Consider the following 18,745-nt stretch of genomic DNA (forward strand, 5'->3'; position numbering starts at 1 on the left):
CAGTTCTGAAATAAATGTACAATCCCAGACTCATACTTTTTAACGTATCAGTCGTTCTTCTGGGTGCTGTAAGAATACCAGACATGCCAACCCTCCCGATTCAGGCGGGAGTCTACCGATTTCAAGGCTAGTCTCCTGACTCCCGATTCCTGCAAGCAAAAACCAGATTCCTCGGGGGTTTCAGCTGACAGGGCTTGGTATTGTGTAACGTGCTAATTCTTCCAGCAATGGTCAGAGTGGTGATGCAGGGGCTCAAGAAGGGGTAAAAAACACAATAAAGCCTCATTAACAAGCGTATGGCCTTTTAAAGACCTGTGAAGTTCTCGAGGGTGGCTGTGTGTGTGTCCGGGAAGCTGTCTCAGCCCAAGGGGGGGGGGGGGGGGGGGGGCTATATGCACTGACTGCCAGCAACCTGCTAGGACAATGCACAACACTTGCATCACCCTCTCTCTGCCTGCCATTGCGCTCCATGCTTCTGAGAGGTAAGACAAAAACTTGCATTTGCGTTTCAAATGTCCGATCCTGCAGCAGCACACTTCCAAAGCCCATACATGACAGTAACCCGATTCAAGACACAATTCTCAAGATTAAAAAAAAAAATCGCACACTTTGCTCTTCTGAATATGCTGGCATGTACGGTATACAGACAAGTTTTGGATACCTCACATCATGACATTAGGTGTGAGACTGTTCCCCACACCATCTGCTCTGCCTCATTCATTTTTTAAGGTTTTACGTCTAGTGGAGGGTGAGGTTAGCAGAATGTAAAAAGTATCTTACCTTAATGTTTCGCAATGTTGAGAAACAATCCATCTGTTGCTGTTGCATTCTCTACACGAAAGATTGGTTAGATTTGGAAGGGGTGAGGCCCTCGATGCCATGCTTAAGGGTCCCAATTTACTCTTAAACACGGACATAATGCACCATCTAAATGTAGCATTCCTAGAGGCAATCTTATATAACACTGGCAACAAAAAAATATAAATAAGTGCTATATAAAAAATAGGAAATAAACGTATTGATAAAGTAGTGGGGCATGGCCGCACCTTGCATGTGTCCGTAAAATTAACTTTATGGTCTGAATTTTGGCCCCTAGTCCTGAATTTTTTTACTGTCCTGTCCTGAATGCGCCCCCATGTCAGGTGGTCACCCTAATCAGCAGTTGACTTGTTGCCGAGGAGTCGGGGCACGCTGGACGGGCCCAGCGGCATTCCTTGGCAGTTGGATACTACAGTGCCATGGGTGACGTGCCGAGTCGCTCGCTGCGCGCGTTGCCAAAGCCTGTGGGCATCCTACCTCAGGGCAAGGGGCGTGGCCGGTGGCTGGAACCAAGCTTCAATTCAACCTAGCAACGGAAGCGAAATAAGAGCGATGCAAATGACGAAAGGACTAAGTGCGTGAACACGAAATAATAGGCGGGGTCACTGCCAGGAATAGGGAAGTCTTCAAAATGACTAAACCAAAAACACCGTTTACAAAATGGCGGGCGGAGTCACGGCAGGTGTAATCTCTAGAAGGAGCGAGATTCCCTAAAAAAGTGGGCGGAGTTAAAAAGGAGGGGTGCGCCGTGCTCTTGGCAACTACCTGTGTCTGCTGCACTTTGACGGTCGGGTTCTCGCAGGGAAGTTCTTGCGTTTGTCCCGCGGAGCCTTATTCCTGGACAACTACTGGGCAGCCTCCATGGAGTCCGTTCCCCGCAGCTTCCTTTGCCTTAGCGTGTGGTGCTGTGCAGGCGCCCTGCTGGTCAGCACGGCGGCCGGGCTCGTCCTTGGCGGGCAGCTGCTGCCTGAGTCCCCGGTGTCGTCGCCTCCTCGCCTAGCCTTTCTGCTCCCGGTCGCAGCGCTGCTGATGGCGGTGCTCTGGCTTTATCGCTTCTTCTCCGGCCCCATGGAGCTCCTGAGGGGACCCGACCAGATTGGTTATATACCAGAGCAGGGTCGGAGCCGCGGCGAGACGGCCAGCGACGTCCGGCGCCGCCGCAAGAAGGGCGACCTGCCTCCGGTCTACCCCAACGGGTGGTACCTCGTTGTGGATTCGCACCTGCTGCCGCGGGGAGAGGTGCGCAATGTGACCGTGATGGGTGAGTGAAGGGAGTTGCGGACAGACTTTGTCTTGCAAGGCAGTATTCCGTTTGTTTATAAATTCGGATTTTTCATTTCTTGGGTGCGAATGTTGATGAAGCGTGGCTGTGTATTAAGTAAGCTTCACGCGCTATAAAGCGCTTTATTTTGCCTAGTTAATTTACAGGGTCAGACTGGCCGATATGGCAATTAGGTAGTACCAGAAGAGCTGGCCTGACAGGTGTGTGTGGGCCTGTTTTGAGGTCTGCTGGGCCGGTTTTAACTGTTGATTTCCCCGATATTAAAAGACATTGCCTCCAGCAGGCTCAAATCTATGCATGTACTGCTCCATACCTGAAAAATAATTGTACGGTGTATTTACCATTTCTGAACCGCCCCGATGTGCAAACCTTTTTAGCTTCTACTTTACTAATGAGTTACACTTTAATTTTGCTGTCCCGGTCTTTTTTTTTTTTGTCTATTGCAACACTATTAGTTTGCACAGCGTATTAGTTTTTAATTCGTCAGTAGAAACTCGGCGGACATTAATTGAGCACGCACTCCAGAAAACTGGCGTATACTAGTATCCCGGGTGTGAATGGAAGATTCGGCGCTAGTACTGTGTGATTCTGTCGAGTCGGTCCTCTTACTAACCATTGCTGGTCCAACGCGGCACTCAATCATACCGATAAGTAATGGTACGTGCTTGTCACTGAGTTACCTACTACGGCTGATCCCAAAATAGAGTATCTTACGTTTACCCAATTGATTTAAGTGAGGACTTCTGCATCAGTGTGTTTGGTGTAAAGCCATTATATTTTGAGCCAAACCATAAGATTACATCACGTTGGGACAGTCACCGGGAGTGTCGCTAATTCGCCACAGAGCAAATACAGACTGCCATATAGAAATTGCTGTCAATTTCCATTGCGAAATTCTGTATGCATTGCGATTTTTTTTTTTTTTTTTTTTTTTTTAAGAGCATAGGGTATTATACTGTTTATTGCCCTGATATAACGAAAAACACTGATTGCAGAAATTACAAATTGATACTCTCTCATACCTTGAGCAACACATACAGCTTTACAAGTTAAAAACTTCCGATTTGCAATGTGGCCCACTTTTTTTCTTTTTAAATAAAAATAAATCTGTTTTGCTTATAGAGGGCACTTTTATTTTGGTGCCCGTGCCTCGCTTCTATCCCATTGAGACCCTTGCCATAATTAGTAGCAAAGAAGAAAGCAAATGTTTTCCTATATATCTTCATACTATTGGAAAAAAGGAATAAGACACACATGTTGTTGGTCTCGTGATCAAAATAAAGAGTAATTAGACTTCTTGATCTACGTAGCTATGCCCAGTCAAAGAAGAGTGGATATTTACACAAGTACTTAAAATGGTAACAGAAAAGTGAAAACGTGGTGATGCTAAATATCTACAAAAGATGAAAACAAATTCTGAGGCTTCCTTATGGGCTGCACTCTGTAATTTAAACGCATTTCTGAGATGGGCACCGTTTGCCGGGCTGATAATGTAATGCCATCAGTTCTATGTACCATGATTATACAATAGGATGTTTATTTGTAGACACATTTGCATCAAAAATTGAACAAGAGAAATTGCACACTTTTGAAGCCCAGATAGATAGGCTTTGCCAATGCTCGTTTTTTTTATTTTTACTGGCTCATTAGTTTCCCCCACCATAAGTAGTATTAGAAAAACCATGACCACACAAGCCTGGACAAAGTCAAAAGGCCGGTCTCTAATGACACGCCCTCTCGCTGTGCCAGTACTTTTTTTTAATAAGCCCACAAAACATGATTGAAAGTAAGCAATGAAAAAAGTTCCCTTGAAAAGAAGTCACATGGCTTGTGGGTGTCTGAAACCATTGTTGACGGGTAGGTCTTATTTAGGTGGCTCATATGTGACTGGATCAAAAGGGGCTTGAGAATGCAAATAGAATTCCCTGCACACTCCACCCCACAACTCTGCACTGGAATCGGCAGTTCCTTTAATGCTCTTCTTCATGCAAGTATAGTCATAAGTGGCAACATGCTGTCCAAAAGTAACTGCTGCTGTTAATCACAGAAAATATTGTTATGTAAAAAGATATAATTTAGCCATGGATTGCTTTTGTTTGTGGTTGCCATAGCTGATGGGACCCAAGATGGATGCTCATATGGTTGGGGATGGAATGAACACTAGTGCTTAATTTCAGCGAACACAAGTAACTATGGGGTCTATAGCAGTTGTAGAGTAAATATTAACATTACACGTTGCTTGGAACATCCTAACAATTAGTGAGGTTACTAGGTGTAACAGACTGGAAGTGTCTGATTTAAATTTTCAGAATACGTGTATTAAGCATCTGGAGAGAGCTTTCAGCTTCTACTTAACATGACTTATTAAAAAATGTAGTGGTAGTATGGATGCCCATGGGCAGTACATTTATCATTTCAGTGTGCCACCCGTCTTTGAACATCAACTCCTTTTTATTGCTGAAATAACCTACAGCTACTGATGTGTATTCTGTATGAGGGAGGAAATGGAAGCATTGCAGCCTGCCATAAGCTGCAATCCCGTTCAGACATAGGAATAATGACATTGGCTAAAGTAACACCTGGCTGCTGCCTTTAACATTTGAATATACAAGAGCTTGTTGTGCTGTCTGTCACACGTTTGAGTGCCATTGGTAATGAACATTGTTTGACTGGTCATCCTTTGGGTGGTCGTCCTCGCCCCCTCCCCTCAACTTTTTGCCTGCTTCTCTCCACTTTTTGCTGTATCTTTTTGTTGCCCGTAGGACTCTGAGCACTTTACCACGGCTAACCAGCGCTAAAGTGCATGTGCTTCTCCACTAAAACATGGTGACATTGGTATATACCTGATTGCCATATTTAGTTTACTTATAAGTCCCTTGTAAAGTGCTAGATCATATACCCAGGTCCTGTAATCTAAATGCTACTGGTGGGCCTGCAACACTGATTGTAGCACCCAAACAAGTAGCCTTTCAAACCAGACTCAGTCCTGCCATTGCAACTCCTATTTGTGCATTTTACTGCAGCTTCGATTTTAACTTTTAAAACCATTGCAAGCCTTAAACTCCCCTTTTATTACACACATCACCCCTAAGGTAGGCCCTACGTGATCCTGTGGGCAGAGTGTTATGTAACTAAAAGGTAGGACATGTACTTTTAAGTTTTTTTTATATGTCCTGGTTGTGACGAACAGCTACATTTGTTTTCACTTCTGCGAGGCCTACTCCTCCCAGGCTAGCACTAGGAATTCCTTCAAAACACTTTTAAAGATGTAATTCCGGATCAGAAAGGAGTAGCTACTTCATGTTTCATATCTTTGGAATGGTGGTGATAAATCCTCTTTAATGGTAAAGTTGGATTTGATATTACCATTTTTGAAATGCCACTTTTAGAAAGTGGACATTTCTCTGCTCTTAACTTCGCTCTGTGTGCCTACAGCCTGTTTCCAATACATGTCTGGGCTGGGTGGCGGCTACACTTTGTGCATTCCTTCTAGACAGCCACAAGCTCAGTAAGGCCAGGGTGTGACAGGACCCATCTGCATTCTGATAGCCTTCCTGGGCAGGAAGGGGGAGAGGTGGGGCACACCTAAATCTGAATAGGCTGGTTCCTGTCCTCACACAAAGGGCAGATTACCCCTCACAGATAGCCTTGCAGACAGGACTAGGTTGAATGGGATCCTTGTGCACTTCAGAGAACTTCTTTGAAGTCACCCCCTATACCAAAGGCACTTTTGAGAATAGGGCACTAGGGCTCGGACGCTACCAAATCAGTACTGAACCTGGGAATACTCTGCTGGAGTAGAAACTGCTGTGCCGATTGCCACTTTTTGTGACTGACTGTTCTGTGAAGAACTACTTATCTGCTTTGCTGAGCTGCCCTGCTGTTTGGTGATCTCTAACCTGTTGAGGACAAGGACTGGACCAATCTCACTTGAACCCAGAGTGACTCCAAGGGCTTGCTGGTTTGCTTCCTGTTTTCTGAAGTCTCGGGGACACAATTGACTTTTGCAATCCTGCTGGTTCTGCTGGACTCTGGCAACTGTGAGTTTGAACCTTGCCTGAGGTGCCCCCTACAGTCCTGGGCCTCAGAAGTGGGTTCTGCAGAGCTGATTTCTACAAAAACGGTGTATTGCCTCAACTGCGTGAGAATTCCTTCATCACCCTTTGCCGACTCAGAGGCTGCTCGATGATGAAAAATTCATAGCCAGCACGGCTCGACATTGCATTGTATTCACTTCAACTGTGCTCTATGATGACCTGCGTTTCTCCCCCCTCCCTTTTTTTTTTTTTTTTATTCTTGCACAGCTCTTCAACGCAGTAGATTCTTGACGCCGACACAAGCTCCATCCATGGTATTTCTTCAGCTGGACCTGTCTGGGTCCTGGGTCGGGGAGACCGATAGTCTCCGGCATCGGCTCACTACTTGAGCCCCTGTCTAAATTCTGGGATGTGTTCCTACAACCTGTAGTAAAAAAGATACCATCCTTTCTCCAAGATACCAGGGATGTACTCCGCCTCATTGAGTCCATTGAGGGGAGAGAGTCAAGTCAAGTCATAGAATTTATATAGCGCACTACATACCCAGAGGGTTTCAAGGCGCTTAGGAAGGGGAGGAGGGTTACTTGTCAAATATCCACGTTTTAAGTTGCTTTCTGAATGCTAGGTGGTTCTGGGTAAGGCGAAGGTAAGCGGGGAGTGAGTTCCATGTTTTAGCAGCCAGGTATGAAAAGGATCTGCCTCCCATGGTGGTCTTGTTGATGCGAGGTACAGTGGCGAGGGCTTGGCTGGAAGAACGTAGTTGGCGGGAGGGGGTGTAGAAGGACAGTCGTGAGTTGAAGTAATCTGGTCCGATGTCGTAGAGTGATTTGTGTGCGTGGGTAAGCAGTCGGAAAGTGATCCTCTTATTGACGGGTAGCCAGTGGAGGTCTTTAAGGTGACCAGAGATGTGTTCGTTGCGTGGGGTGTCTAATATGAGCCTGGCTGAGGCGTTTTGGATTCGTTGGAGTTTCTTCTGGAGTTTTGCGGTAGTACCTGCGTAGAGGGTGTTTCCGTTGTCCAGTCGGCTCGTGACCAGAGCGTGGGTGACTGTTTTCCTTGTTTCGGAGGGGATCCAGCGAAATGTTTTTCTGAGCATGCGAAGAATGTTGAAGCAGGAAGAGGATACGGCGCTGACTTGTCTGTTCATTGAGAGTGAAGAATCCAGGATGACGCCTAGGTTCCGTGCGTGGTCTGTCGGGATGGGTGCTTTTCCGAGGGCTTCCGGCCACCAGGAGTCGTCCCATGCAGAGGGGGATGTACCTAAGATGAGGACTTCTGTTTTGTCTGAGTTCAGTTTCAGACTGCTTTGTTTCATCCATTCGGCAACTTCTTTCATTCCTTCGTGTAGGTTAGTTTTGGCGGTGCTGGGGTCATTGGTGAGAGAAAGGATCAGTTGAGTGTCATCCGCGTAAGAGATGATGTTGAGGTTGTGTTGGCGTGCGATGGCCGCGAGGGGGCTCATGTATACGTTGAAGAGGGTGGGACTGAGTGAGGATCCTTGTGGTACGCCGCAGATGACTTCAGAGGCCTCGGACTTGAATGGTGGAAGGCGGACTCTTTGGGTTCTTCCGGTGAGGAACGAGGTGATCCATTCAAGTGCTTTTCCTTGGATTCCGATGTTATTGAGGCGTTGTAAAAGGGTGCTGTGGCAGACTGTGTCGAAAGCTGCAGAGAGGTCAAGGAGGATGAGGGCGACTGTGTCTCCATTGTCCAGTAGAGTTCGAATGTCGTCTGTTGCTGCGATGAGGGCGGTCTCAGTGCTGTGTTTTGCTCGGAAGCCAGATTGTGAGGGGTCGAGGGATTTGTTGGCTTCGAGGAAGGCGGCGAGCTGGTTGTTGACAGCTTTCTCGATGACTTTGGCCGGGAATGGAAGAAGCGAGATGGGGCGGTAATTTTTGAGTTCGGTGGGGTCCGCTGTTGGTTTTTTCAGAAGGGCGGTGAGTTCAGCGTGTTTCCAGTCTTCCGGGAAGGTGGCGGAGTTGAAGGAGCAGTTGATGACGTCTCGGAGGTGCGGTGCTATGACGGAGTCTGCTTTGTTGAAGATGTGGTGAGGACATGGGTCTGTGGGGGATCCTGAGTGGATGGAATTCATCAGGCGGATGGTGTCCTCAGTGGAGATTGGGTTCCAGTCGTTAAGGGTGTTCACGGGGGGAAGATGATCAGCAAATGGTAGGGTGGGTTGGTTTCCGGGTTGGTTGTCAAAGCTGTTGTGGATGTCTGCAATCTTGTTGTGGAAAAATGAGGCTAGGGAGTCGCAGAGGGTTTGAGAGGGGTGATGTCGTTGGAGTTGGCCGAGGGATTGGAAAATTCCTTGACGATGTTGAAAAGTTCCTTGCTGTTGTGGGCGTTGTTGTCAAGTCGATCCTTGAATGCTGTTTTCTTGGCTTTTCGGATCAGTTTGTGGTGAGTGCGGGTGGCGCTTTTGAAGGCGTCCTTGGTGCTGGTGGTTGGGTCTTTTTTCCAGGCCTTTTCAAGGGAGCGGCAGAGTTTCTTGGACTTCTTAAGATCATCGTCGAACCATGAGGCCTTCTTGCTGCCAGGTTTGCTTTGACGTTTTTTCAGTGGTGCTAAGGTGTCGGCGGTGTTGGATAACCATAGGGTGAGGTTGGCGGCGGCTTCGTTAGCGTTAGAGAGGGCTGGGGTGTTTCGAAGGAGCGATGCGGAGATTTGGTCCGTGGTGATTTTGTTCCAGTTTCTTTGCAGGGTAGGTTGGAGGTGGATGCTGGGTTTTGGTTTGTTGTAGGTGAAGTGAATGCAGCTGTGGTCAGTCCAGAGGAGGTCCGTGGTGTGGCTGAAGGAGACATGATTGCTGGATGTGAAGATGGGGTCGAGTGTGTGACCTGCGATGTGGGTGGGGGAAGTGACTAGTTGTTTAAGTCCGAGGTTGTCCACGAGGGTGGCGGTGTTGCGGTCGTTGATCTTTTCAAGGTGAAAGTTGAGGTCTCCCAGAAGGATGTAGTCTTTGGAGGGGAGCGCGTGTGGAGTGATGAAGTCCGTGATGTCTTCACTGAATTTTGCGCGGGGTCCTGGTGGTCTGTAGAGGAGGGTGCCTCTGAGTGTGGTTTTGGGGTCGATGTGGATCTGGAAGTGAAGGTGTTCGGAGTTAGCGAGGTTGGCGTCAGAGCTGGTTGAGATGCGGATTGATTTCTTATGGACGATAGCGATTCCTCCTCCTGTGTGGCTGGTACGGTCCTTGCGAGTGATCTTATAGTCTTCAGGGATGGCAATGGTGATGTCCGGTGCGGAGGAAGCATTCATCCATGTTTCCGTAAGGAAGGCGATGTCCGGAGAAATGGTGTCTAGTAGATTCCATAGGTCAATGGCGTGCCTGTGGACTGATCGGGTGTTGAGAAGGATGCATTGTAGGTGATTGGGGTCGGGAATCTGTGGTGTGGTCGTAGCGGAGATGTTGACGGTGCCGATGAATTTGCAGGAGTAGCAAGAGAAAGGTCCAGGAGCGGCTTGGACGCAGTTGGGGGCGCGACCGGGGTTAAGGGCTAGGAGGGTGGCGGCATCGTAGGTAATGCGGGGGGGCTGGGAGGGCTGGGGGCCAAGGGGTCTGGCGCTGGGCGCGGTCCAGGCGCAGACGGGCGTAGACGGGCTTACCTTTGGCGCACCTTCGGCGAGGATTGGGCGCGATCGCTGCGCGTAAACGCTGCACGCGGGAATTACTGTCATATGTGGAGAGTGGAGGGGGAGGGGCGAGGGCGTCTCAGCTGGGAGGCGGGGCGGGCTTCTGACGACGACAACAATAAACAAAATGGAGGCGGAGGGGGGAGCTCAGCAAACACGCAAAGCAGAGTCAAATAAACCCTAAATGCTGAATTACAATGCAAGTAAGCGTAGCGACGATCAGGCAGGTAGCCGGCACAAACAATAATGCAGTTGTGTGAGTCAAAGCGGCACAGCGCGCAAACAGTCTCGATTCAGCAAAATAAAACAATCCAAAGTGCAAGTGAGCTTAGCGGCGATCAGGCAGGCAGCAGGCACAAATAGGTAGCAGTTCTGTAAAGCAAAGCGCTACAACAATACCAGGTATCACAGAGGGACACTGGGGAGCGACCACTCAGCTCGAGGGAGAGGAGCGAGTCACGGCGTCTTCAGGTAGTGAAGCGCTGTTCTAGTAAGTGGGAGGGCGTCTCAGCTGGGAGGCGGGGCGGGCTTCTGACGACGACAACAACAAACAAAATGGAGGCGGAGGGGGGAGCACAGCAAACACGCAAAGCAGAGTCAAATAAACCCTAAATGCTGAATTACAATGCAAGTAAGCGTAGCGACGATCAGGCAGGTAGCCGGCATCGGCCTCCTCCTAACTCTGGATGTTGAGGCGCTCTATACGAACATTCCCCAGCATGCCACCTTGGAAGCAGTTGAGACCACTCTCCAGATGGAAGATCGGAACTCACCCACACCCATCTCTTTCATAATGGCTTGTGCTAGTGTAGCATTAACTGAGAACTTCTTCCAATATGGGTCCCAATTATACCACCAGATCCAGGGGACTTCAATGGGTTCGACTTTTGCTCCTAGCCTAGCCTGCATCTACATGGCAACCTTTGAAAACCAATGTATCCATTCAGAACACAATCCCTTCATCCAGAATATTACACTATGGCGCAGGTATATAGATGATATACTGGTACTATGGCGTGGGGATCGGGAGAGTTACGACGCCTTCTGTATGTGGATTAACCATCAAAACCAATTCCTCAAATTTACAGGCACAATCTCTGACACCAAGATACCATTCTTGGATCTAACTATCTGCCTGGACCAAGAAGGACTGAGTACCTCCCTGTATCGAAAAGAGACGGACCGGAATAGCCTACTCCTTTTTGAAAGCCACCACCCCAGAGCCCTACGGGAAAACCTGCCCTTTGGTCAGTTCCTGAGGATTCGCAGAAACTGTACTGCCACCTCTGACTACAAAAAAGAATCTGCCCTGCTCCAACACAAACTACAAGATAGAGGGTATCCCACAAGACTGATCCACAACTCGCGTAAAAGAGCCCTCAATTACCCCAGAGAGGCCTTATTGGAAACACGCCAAAAAGAACCTGATGACGTGATCACCTGTGTGACTTGCTTTACAAAGAATTCTGCATTCTTGAAAAAAAACTGTAAACAAACACTGGGGGTTACTGAACACAGGGGGCCTTGACATCCCGCGCCCCCGCTTTGCCTTCAAACGCACAGCCAATTTTAAAGATGCTCTCATTCACACACGCCCCAAAAAACAAACTACCACCAGCCAGAGTACCCTGTGGAGGCTTCCACCAGTGGTGGGTCACTATCCTTGCGGGGGCTGTGTCGTATGCCAACAGACAATACAATGCAAAGACATTAAACTATCAGATACCTTTACCTGGCACATGAATAAACACACAAACTGTAACAGTTCCAGATGTATTTACTTACTGACCTGCCCCTGTGGAAAAAACTACATTGGCATGACCATGAGGCAAGTCAAACTAAGAATCATGGAACATAAGAGCAACATTCGTTGCTCAAAAACCCACACCAGACTCTATGAACATTATGTCCAACATGGCCACCAAGCTGACAATATTAAGTGGCTAGTACTTGAGTCCCACTCCTCTATAACACAACAAGCCCTGTTCAGAATCGAACAGCGATGGATACATCGCCTTCAGTTGGACACCCTGGGTCTGAATGATTCTATCCCGTGGGCATCACTTGCTAGATGAACCACCCGGTGTCTCTGTAATTACCATCCACTAGCTGTCATGTCATAACCCTGTCTTGTGTTCCTTGATTTGAACAATATCTGATTATCAAACAATTATGTGAAAAACACATTGCTACGGCAATGCAAGCCTAACCTTGATTGCAATTATTGGGTGTTAGTAAATGGCTTCATCCCCCATCCCCTTTCCTTTCTCACCACTTCTGATCTCTAGTAAGGGTCACTGGGGGACACGCACTGGCACTCCCGATACAATGAAGTGCAATGTTTTGATGTACTCAAGGATGGACACTTTTGTGTCTGCCCAGGCCACCCCCTTGCCAATATGGCTACCACACCTTACCAACTAATATTATCAGTAGCCTGTGACGATACGCTTAAATTTTCGTAATCGTCTTTACCTTTTCGTAATCGTCTTTACCTTCTCTCTTTCACTCTGCAATGACGAGAGTAGGACCACTGGGGTCGCTTCAATATTAGCCTGATATCTCAATAAGGGCAAAATCCCCCTACACATTGGGGTGGGTACTCCTTCCTTTAAATACCACCCCCTGTTAAGATGGCTGCCGCTTTTACAATCATTAACAGCGACAACCTCCCATTGCACGCGTCCACAGACAGGAGTGCGGGGACCACGCCCACTGACAGGGTTCTCTACGCGGAAGTGCAGGACTTAGTATTTAATCCCGGTTGCCGTTGCAAACCGGTACCAGCTGTTCCGCGCTATCGACGGGGCGCCTTGCGTGGGGGTAGGTTTCACACCCAGGCTGCTCGCACTACAGGTAAGTGGTGCGATCGTCTTTGTGCATCCGAGACTGCCTGGTTTGGTTACGGCTACCTTTACGAGTTTTTTGGTGAAACCCCAACCTCCGGCCTTGAGGGCATTACTCAAGTTACCCCATGCCCTCACGGATACCTATAACCTGCATTATGATGGTCTGTCAATGGCTTGGCCCCCCTTGATTGCCACAGGTTGCATTACGGGGGATTGTTCAAAGAACTAAGATTCCGATCTGAGATGGTCTTATTGTCTTACGTGGATAATGTTGACACGTTCTCCCTTGTGTGGAGCATGGTTGCTCCTTTCTCACAGTTTGTCCACCTATTGGTTTGATGGGGGGGCCCCATTGCACGCCAACCAGGTGGGGACTTCTCTGAGGCATGACAACAACTGCAGCTGCCTTAGAGGCGGGAACAACAATGAGCCGTTCATTGCCATTTAATCCAGAGGCTTGTTCATCTCTAACAGCCTCACCACTGGCCTATTTTACACCTAGGCCTCTTATATGTTCCCTCCCACTTGACATACTTTATACTGACACCCAGTACACTATCTGTGTGCCTGTATCTGTTTCTTTCTTACAGGTACCTTACCTTAACGAGCAGCCCCACGGGAACAGACTGCGGGGCCCACTAGTGATACTCTTAGGGTAAGCACTAGCCCAATCATCCTTTACCTTGCGATAGCCTCTTCATTTATTCATTTGGAAAGGGAAAAAATGTTTTTATTTACTGTTACACCACAATGCCTTGGTTATGGACGAACTACTTTGAGTTGCCCACTATGTGTATTCTTCGATACATCCTTGTTTATTGTTCTGTGTATGTGTGTTCTACGGAGTACTGTGGTGACCTGACCTATTACTGTTGAGATAATGCCACTGTCAATGCACCCGGCTTACTTCTACACATTTCTTTTAGGTCTCCCCGCTAGAGCAGGACCACTTGGTCTGCTCCCTGATTGACCCAGTGAGGTTGTATCTATCTCCTTTATTTTATTGTGTATTTTTCCCACTGTGTAGTACCTAGCACCCGAGGTCCTGAAGAATTGCCAGTTAGGCAAGAAACATGTCGACCTATTTAGAGGGTTGAGTTAGCCCACTGTGCCCCTCACAGTTCCTATCTGCCCTCCCACCCTTTTAACTAAGGCAGTCAGCCACGTGAATAAAGACCCTTGTGGACTGACCCACCTTCTTTTAATCTCACTATTCCCTCACGACTACACCTTCACCAGACCCCTTACACGCACTCAACCATTGGCTGGAACAAAAGATCTCCAACAAAGAGCGCCTACGGTGCCCGTCGGACATTGCAGCGCCAGTCTGACTAGGAGCAGGAGACCAATGATGAAGCATGACACCTAGGTTTCTGGGTGTGTGAGGTCCTCTAGTTCCAACAAGGGAACACCCTGTTCCCTGCTTCTGCTCTACTTCCATATATACACACACATACCTTTTTAGTTTTCCCGGGGGAACTTTGTATTCTTTTGCTAATTGGGTCCTGTGGCATGCCTGAACTTTGAATTTGCACCAGTTTGTCGAGACATCAAGTAACCGTTTCACCCATAGTGACTTCTAATTACTGTTTTCACATTTAATGTTTAAAAATTAATCTAAATTCTTATTGGATTTGTCATTTTTGGTCTGGTTTTACTCAGATATTTTTTATTTTTCTAAACCGTGAGTAGTATTTTTGTGGTGTTTTCATTGAGCTACTGTAATTTAAGTGTTGCACAAATACATTTCACATTGCCTCATAAGTTAGGCCTGACTGCTCCATGCCAGGCTACCAGAGGGTGAGCACAGGTTAATTTAGGGTGTGTATCTGACTTAACCTGACTTGAGTGGTTGTCCCTACGTGGACAAAGTGCAAACCTGTGCCAAGTAGAGACTCCATTTCTAGCAAGCTTCTTGTGGAAAGGCTAGATTATTTGTTATTTGAGTAGCCCAAGAACTCTGGGTCACGGTCACCACTCCTCAAAACCTCTAGTGAAGAGGCATTACTGCCGCCTCCCACTCCTGACGAGCACCAGTTTGTTCCCATTGCTCCTTTTATCTCGCTTATTTTCTGTTGCATTTTTGTATTGGAGTTTACTATTTTGTTTTTCCAGTTTTACTCCTTCACTTTTGTATTGCCGATTTTATTTTGTGTATTGGATTTTCTACCCGATTCACTCCCTGCCCTCCTTTGTCCTGCCTGTATTTTCTTGCTCCCCCCTCTAGTGCTCTACCCAGACTCTTGCCGCACCAGTGTTTTGTGCTGCTCTCCTGCCCCACCCTCTCTCAGCAACTACTTAATAGAGGCTCAACTTGTGGACATAGGAATTACAAGCACTGCCTGGTGCTGGTTGAAATCATTCTTGGAGGGTCGCATGCAACAGAAATGGCTCCCCCCGTTCACCTCGACACCGCAGAGGATGTCCACTGGGGTGCCACAGGGGTCCTCATTGAGCCCCTTCTTTTTCACATTTATGTGACTCCCTTGGCTCAGTTGTTTGGAGGATCTTTGTGTAAAAATTGTATCTTATGCCGACGACACAGCTCCTCTTTACCTGGGAAATAGCTGAGTGTTTTACATCCTCTGCAAAAAACTGTCCAGCAGTCTTCATTGGCTTTCCTCTGCACAACTTAAATGTAATGAGGACACATCAGAAATCCTCCTTTAAGGTAGTTTCCTGCCTCAGTTTAGGGCAGCTCTCTGACTGGATGACTATCCTTTACCGGCCTCAACAGGGCAACCCTCCAAGAATCTTGGGGTCTGGTTGGAAGAGAACTTGTCTTTCTCTACTCCTATTAAGAAACTTGCTGGGAACTGTTTCTGGATACTCCAATCCCTCAGAAAATGTTACCGCTCCTCCCTAGGGCCGCCAAGGAAACGGTCACCCGGGCCTCGGTACTTTCACGTATCGACTATGCCAACGCCCTGTATGTTGGCCAATCGGGCTACTTGCTTTATAAACTACAGGTAGGTCCGAATGCTGCGGCCAGGCTTATTGGGATGTTGAAAAGAAGAAGCCTCATTGGGCAAACTCTGCGCACCCTCCACAGGCTGCCTGTAGCCGAACGAGTAAAGTTGTAAGCACTGGCCCTGGTGCATCGTGCCCTGCTTGATTCCGTTCCAATCTATTTAAGGAAGCGTTTTATGTTCTACACTCCAGCTAGACCGCTTCCCTCAGCTTCTAGCACATATTCCTCTTTCGTTTGCAAAGGATGGGTGGCGGCTTTCTTGCTTTTAGGGCTGCTCCCTTTTGCTCTTTGCTGCATCCAGGACCTGACACTTTTAAAAATAAAAAGACTGAAACGATCCTTTTCATTTAACCAGTCACACTTACCTTCTCAAGGTCCGCTGCGGCACACTCCTTGGAGTATCCATGGGCGCTACAAGCTCCAATAACATAACCTAACAGGCCGCGGTGCACCACGGGCTAGTCCGTGCGTACTCAGCAACAGGACCCCATGTCCTACACCACGCCATGGCTACTCCGCCAACGAACTCCAAACCACGAGACTACTGCTATACTGCCTCCTCCTGCTACACAAAAGGACCCATCATCTGCTGACATTTCTGCTTCTTTTGCAACATCTGAACCAACGCAACCTCCAATTAGACTCCTTCAACCCTCCAAAGACCACAGCTCCACTGCGCTCTACTCAACGGTAGGTCCCTCAGCAAGCATGCCATGGAGGTCTGGGACAACATAACCACACTCGCTCCCGATGTGACGTTCATCACAGAACCTGGCTCACCCCCTAGTCCGCACCAGACATCCCCACCACCTTGCCCTCCGGATACAAGATCTATTACGACCGCCCCACCAAACCCGGCAAATGCATTGCCATCATCCACAAAAACTTCCTCGCCTGCACAGCCCTGAACAACGAAATCGCACTGCTCATTGAACACCTCAACTTCCAGATCAAACCCAAACGCCAAAACAACCATTAGAGGAACCCTCTCCTACAACACCATCCTGGACTTCATAGCTCCCCTAGTGTTAGACTCCAACCACTACATATTCCTGGTAGACCACAACTTACACCTTTGAAGATATAGTTGACTCCAACTCCACCACGCTTCTCAAAAACATGAGCATCATTGGCCATTCTCAGCTGGTCGCTGCTCCCGTGCAAAGCTCGGGACACACCTCAGGCCCCATCTCCTCCACCTACTGCGCCAGGTTTTCCCACACCACAAAGCTGTCCTGGACAGATACGGCATCAGTCACTTCACCACCTACTGCCCCCTGGAAGCCCAGCAAGAGCCCCTTCCCCCCCATCTCAACTGGGGAAAGTTTGCCAAACCCCTCTGGACCACTGCCCTAAACAAAATGAGACCAGACCAGCTGCAGCGGACTCCCTCGAACTCTAGATCCAGAATGTCTCCAATGGGATCACCTCCACCACCCATACAATCTCTCCCCCCTGAAGATTATTCCCAGGGGAAGAACCACCAAGCAAGCTGACGTGTTCATTCCTAAACTTCTGACCCTCAAACGTCACTGCAGGAGACAGAAAATACTCTGGCGGTCTGACAAAACAACTGAAACTCTTTCAGGGCCACCCATAATAGCTACCACCAACGGCTCAAGGAATCAAAGAAAGCATCACACCTCACCTTCTGCCTTGAAGCGAGCACCAACCACAACAATGAACTCTTCAACATTGTCAGAGCCCCTGACCCTCCTCCAGTGATCACAACATCCGCCCCTCCCAAGCCTTCTGCACCACACTAGTAGACTTCTTTCACCGCAAGATCGCTGACATCTACAGAAACTTTGACCCTCAACCCACCAACCTCACCAACCCGTGCACCTCCAGTGAGGCAATCCTTCACCGAATGGAACCAACTCTCACCGGTATACACCATGTCTATCATGAACTCCATCCACTACCGATCCCCCCTCGAACCCCTGCCCCATCACCTCTTCAACCTAGGAAGTGAAGCCATTGGAGCCACCCTTGCAGGACTCCTCAATACCTCCATCGCTACAGCGACCGTACCAGACGCATGGAAGCACTCGGAGGTCAAACCCCCTACTGGAGTAACCCACAGTCCACTCAACAAACTCCAGAATTAGTCCCATCTCGCTCCTCCCCTTCCCCGCCAAAGTCTTCGAGAAGGCCATCAACCTCCAGCTTACAAAGTTCCTCGAAGATAACTTGCTCGACATCCCCCCCCCCCCCCCCCCCCCCCGCTCCCAGTCAGGATTCTGTCCAAACCACAGTACAGAGTCCACCCTGATCGCAGCCACGGACGACTTCTCGAACTAAGGTGGCTCTGCCACCCTAATCTTCCCCACCTCTAGGCTTCCTTCAACACAGTCTCCCACCATAACCTCATCACATAGGCATCCAGAGCAATGCTCTCGGCTGGATCACCTCCTTTTTCTCTTGATGAACCTGGAGCATCCTTTGCCCCCGCACCCAAAGACATCGTTTGCGGCGTCCCCCAAGGATCCTCCCTGAGCCCAACCTCTTCAACACTTAGTTGTCCTCTATGGCCTACATGGTTCACACCCACAGGCTTAACATTGTCTCCTATGCTGACGTCACCCAGCTCGTCCTATCCTTCCAAACCACCAAGACTATCCTCTCCATGTGGATGAAAACAAACAGCCTAAAACTCAGCTCAGACAAGACCAAGATCATCATTTTTGGAAACAAGCCCTCCCCTTGGGACGACACCTGGTGGCCCACCGCACTTGGCCCACCACCCTCCCTGTCGGATCACGCATGCAACCTCTGCATCATCCTGGACCCCAAGCTCACCATGAAACTGATCAACGCCGCTCCTCTGCCTGCTTTCACACCATCTGCATGCTATTCAAGATCTTTTGGGAGATTCCCCCCACCTCAACCAGGAAGATAGTAATCGAGGCCCTCCTCTCTAGCCACTCGACTATGGCAACACCCTCTACACCGGAACCACCAAACAGCTCCTCAACTGCCTCCAGACCATCCAGAACTCAGCAGCAAGACTCATCTTTAACCTTCCCAGAAGAGACAGCATCACCCCAAACCTCGGATCCCTCCACTGGCACCCCATTCAAAAGATGCCTCATCAAGCTCCTCACTCACGCCTTCAAACCCCACCACAAAACTAGTCCCACCTATATCTACT

At 48.6% G+C, this 18,745-nt stretch overlaps 1 protein-coding gene across 1 annotated transcript in view; it reads left to right on the top strand.

The window, feature by feature from the left end:
* The first annotated feature begins 1,436 nt into the window (after nucleotides 1–1,436).
* Nucleotides 1,437–18,745, top strand: part of LOC147710581 (cholesterol 7-desaturase nvd-like) — a 300,441-nt gene continuing 283,132 nt past the window's right edge. The window contains exon 1 of the mRNA XM_086921252.1: nucleotides 1,437–2,080. Within this exon, the coding sequence (XP_086777378.1) occupies nucleotides 1,681–2,080 (400 nt within the window). The 5' untranslated portion in view covers nucleotides 1,437–1,680. The remainder of the gene's footprint in view (nucleotides 2,081–18,745) is intronic.

The sequence above is a fragment of the Lissotriton vulgaris genome, chromosome 5, assembly GCF_964263255.1.
Source record: "Lissotriton vulgaris chromosome 5, aLisVul1.2, whole genome shotgun sequence".
NCBI classification, from domain to species: domain Eukaryota; kingdom Metazoa; phylum Chordata; class Amphibia; order Caudata; family Salamandridae; genus Lissotriton; species Lissotriton vulgaris.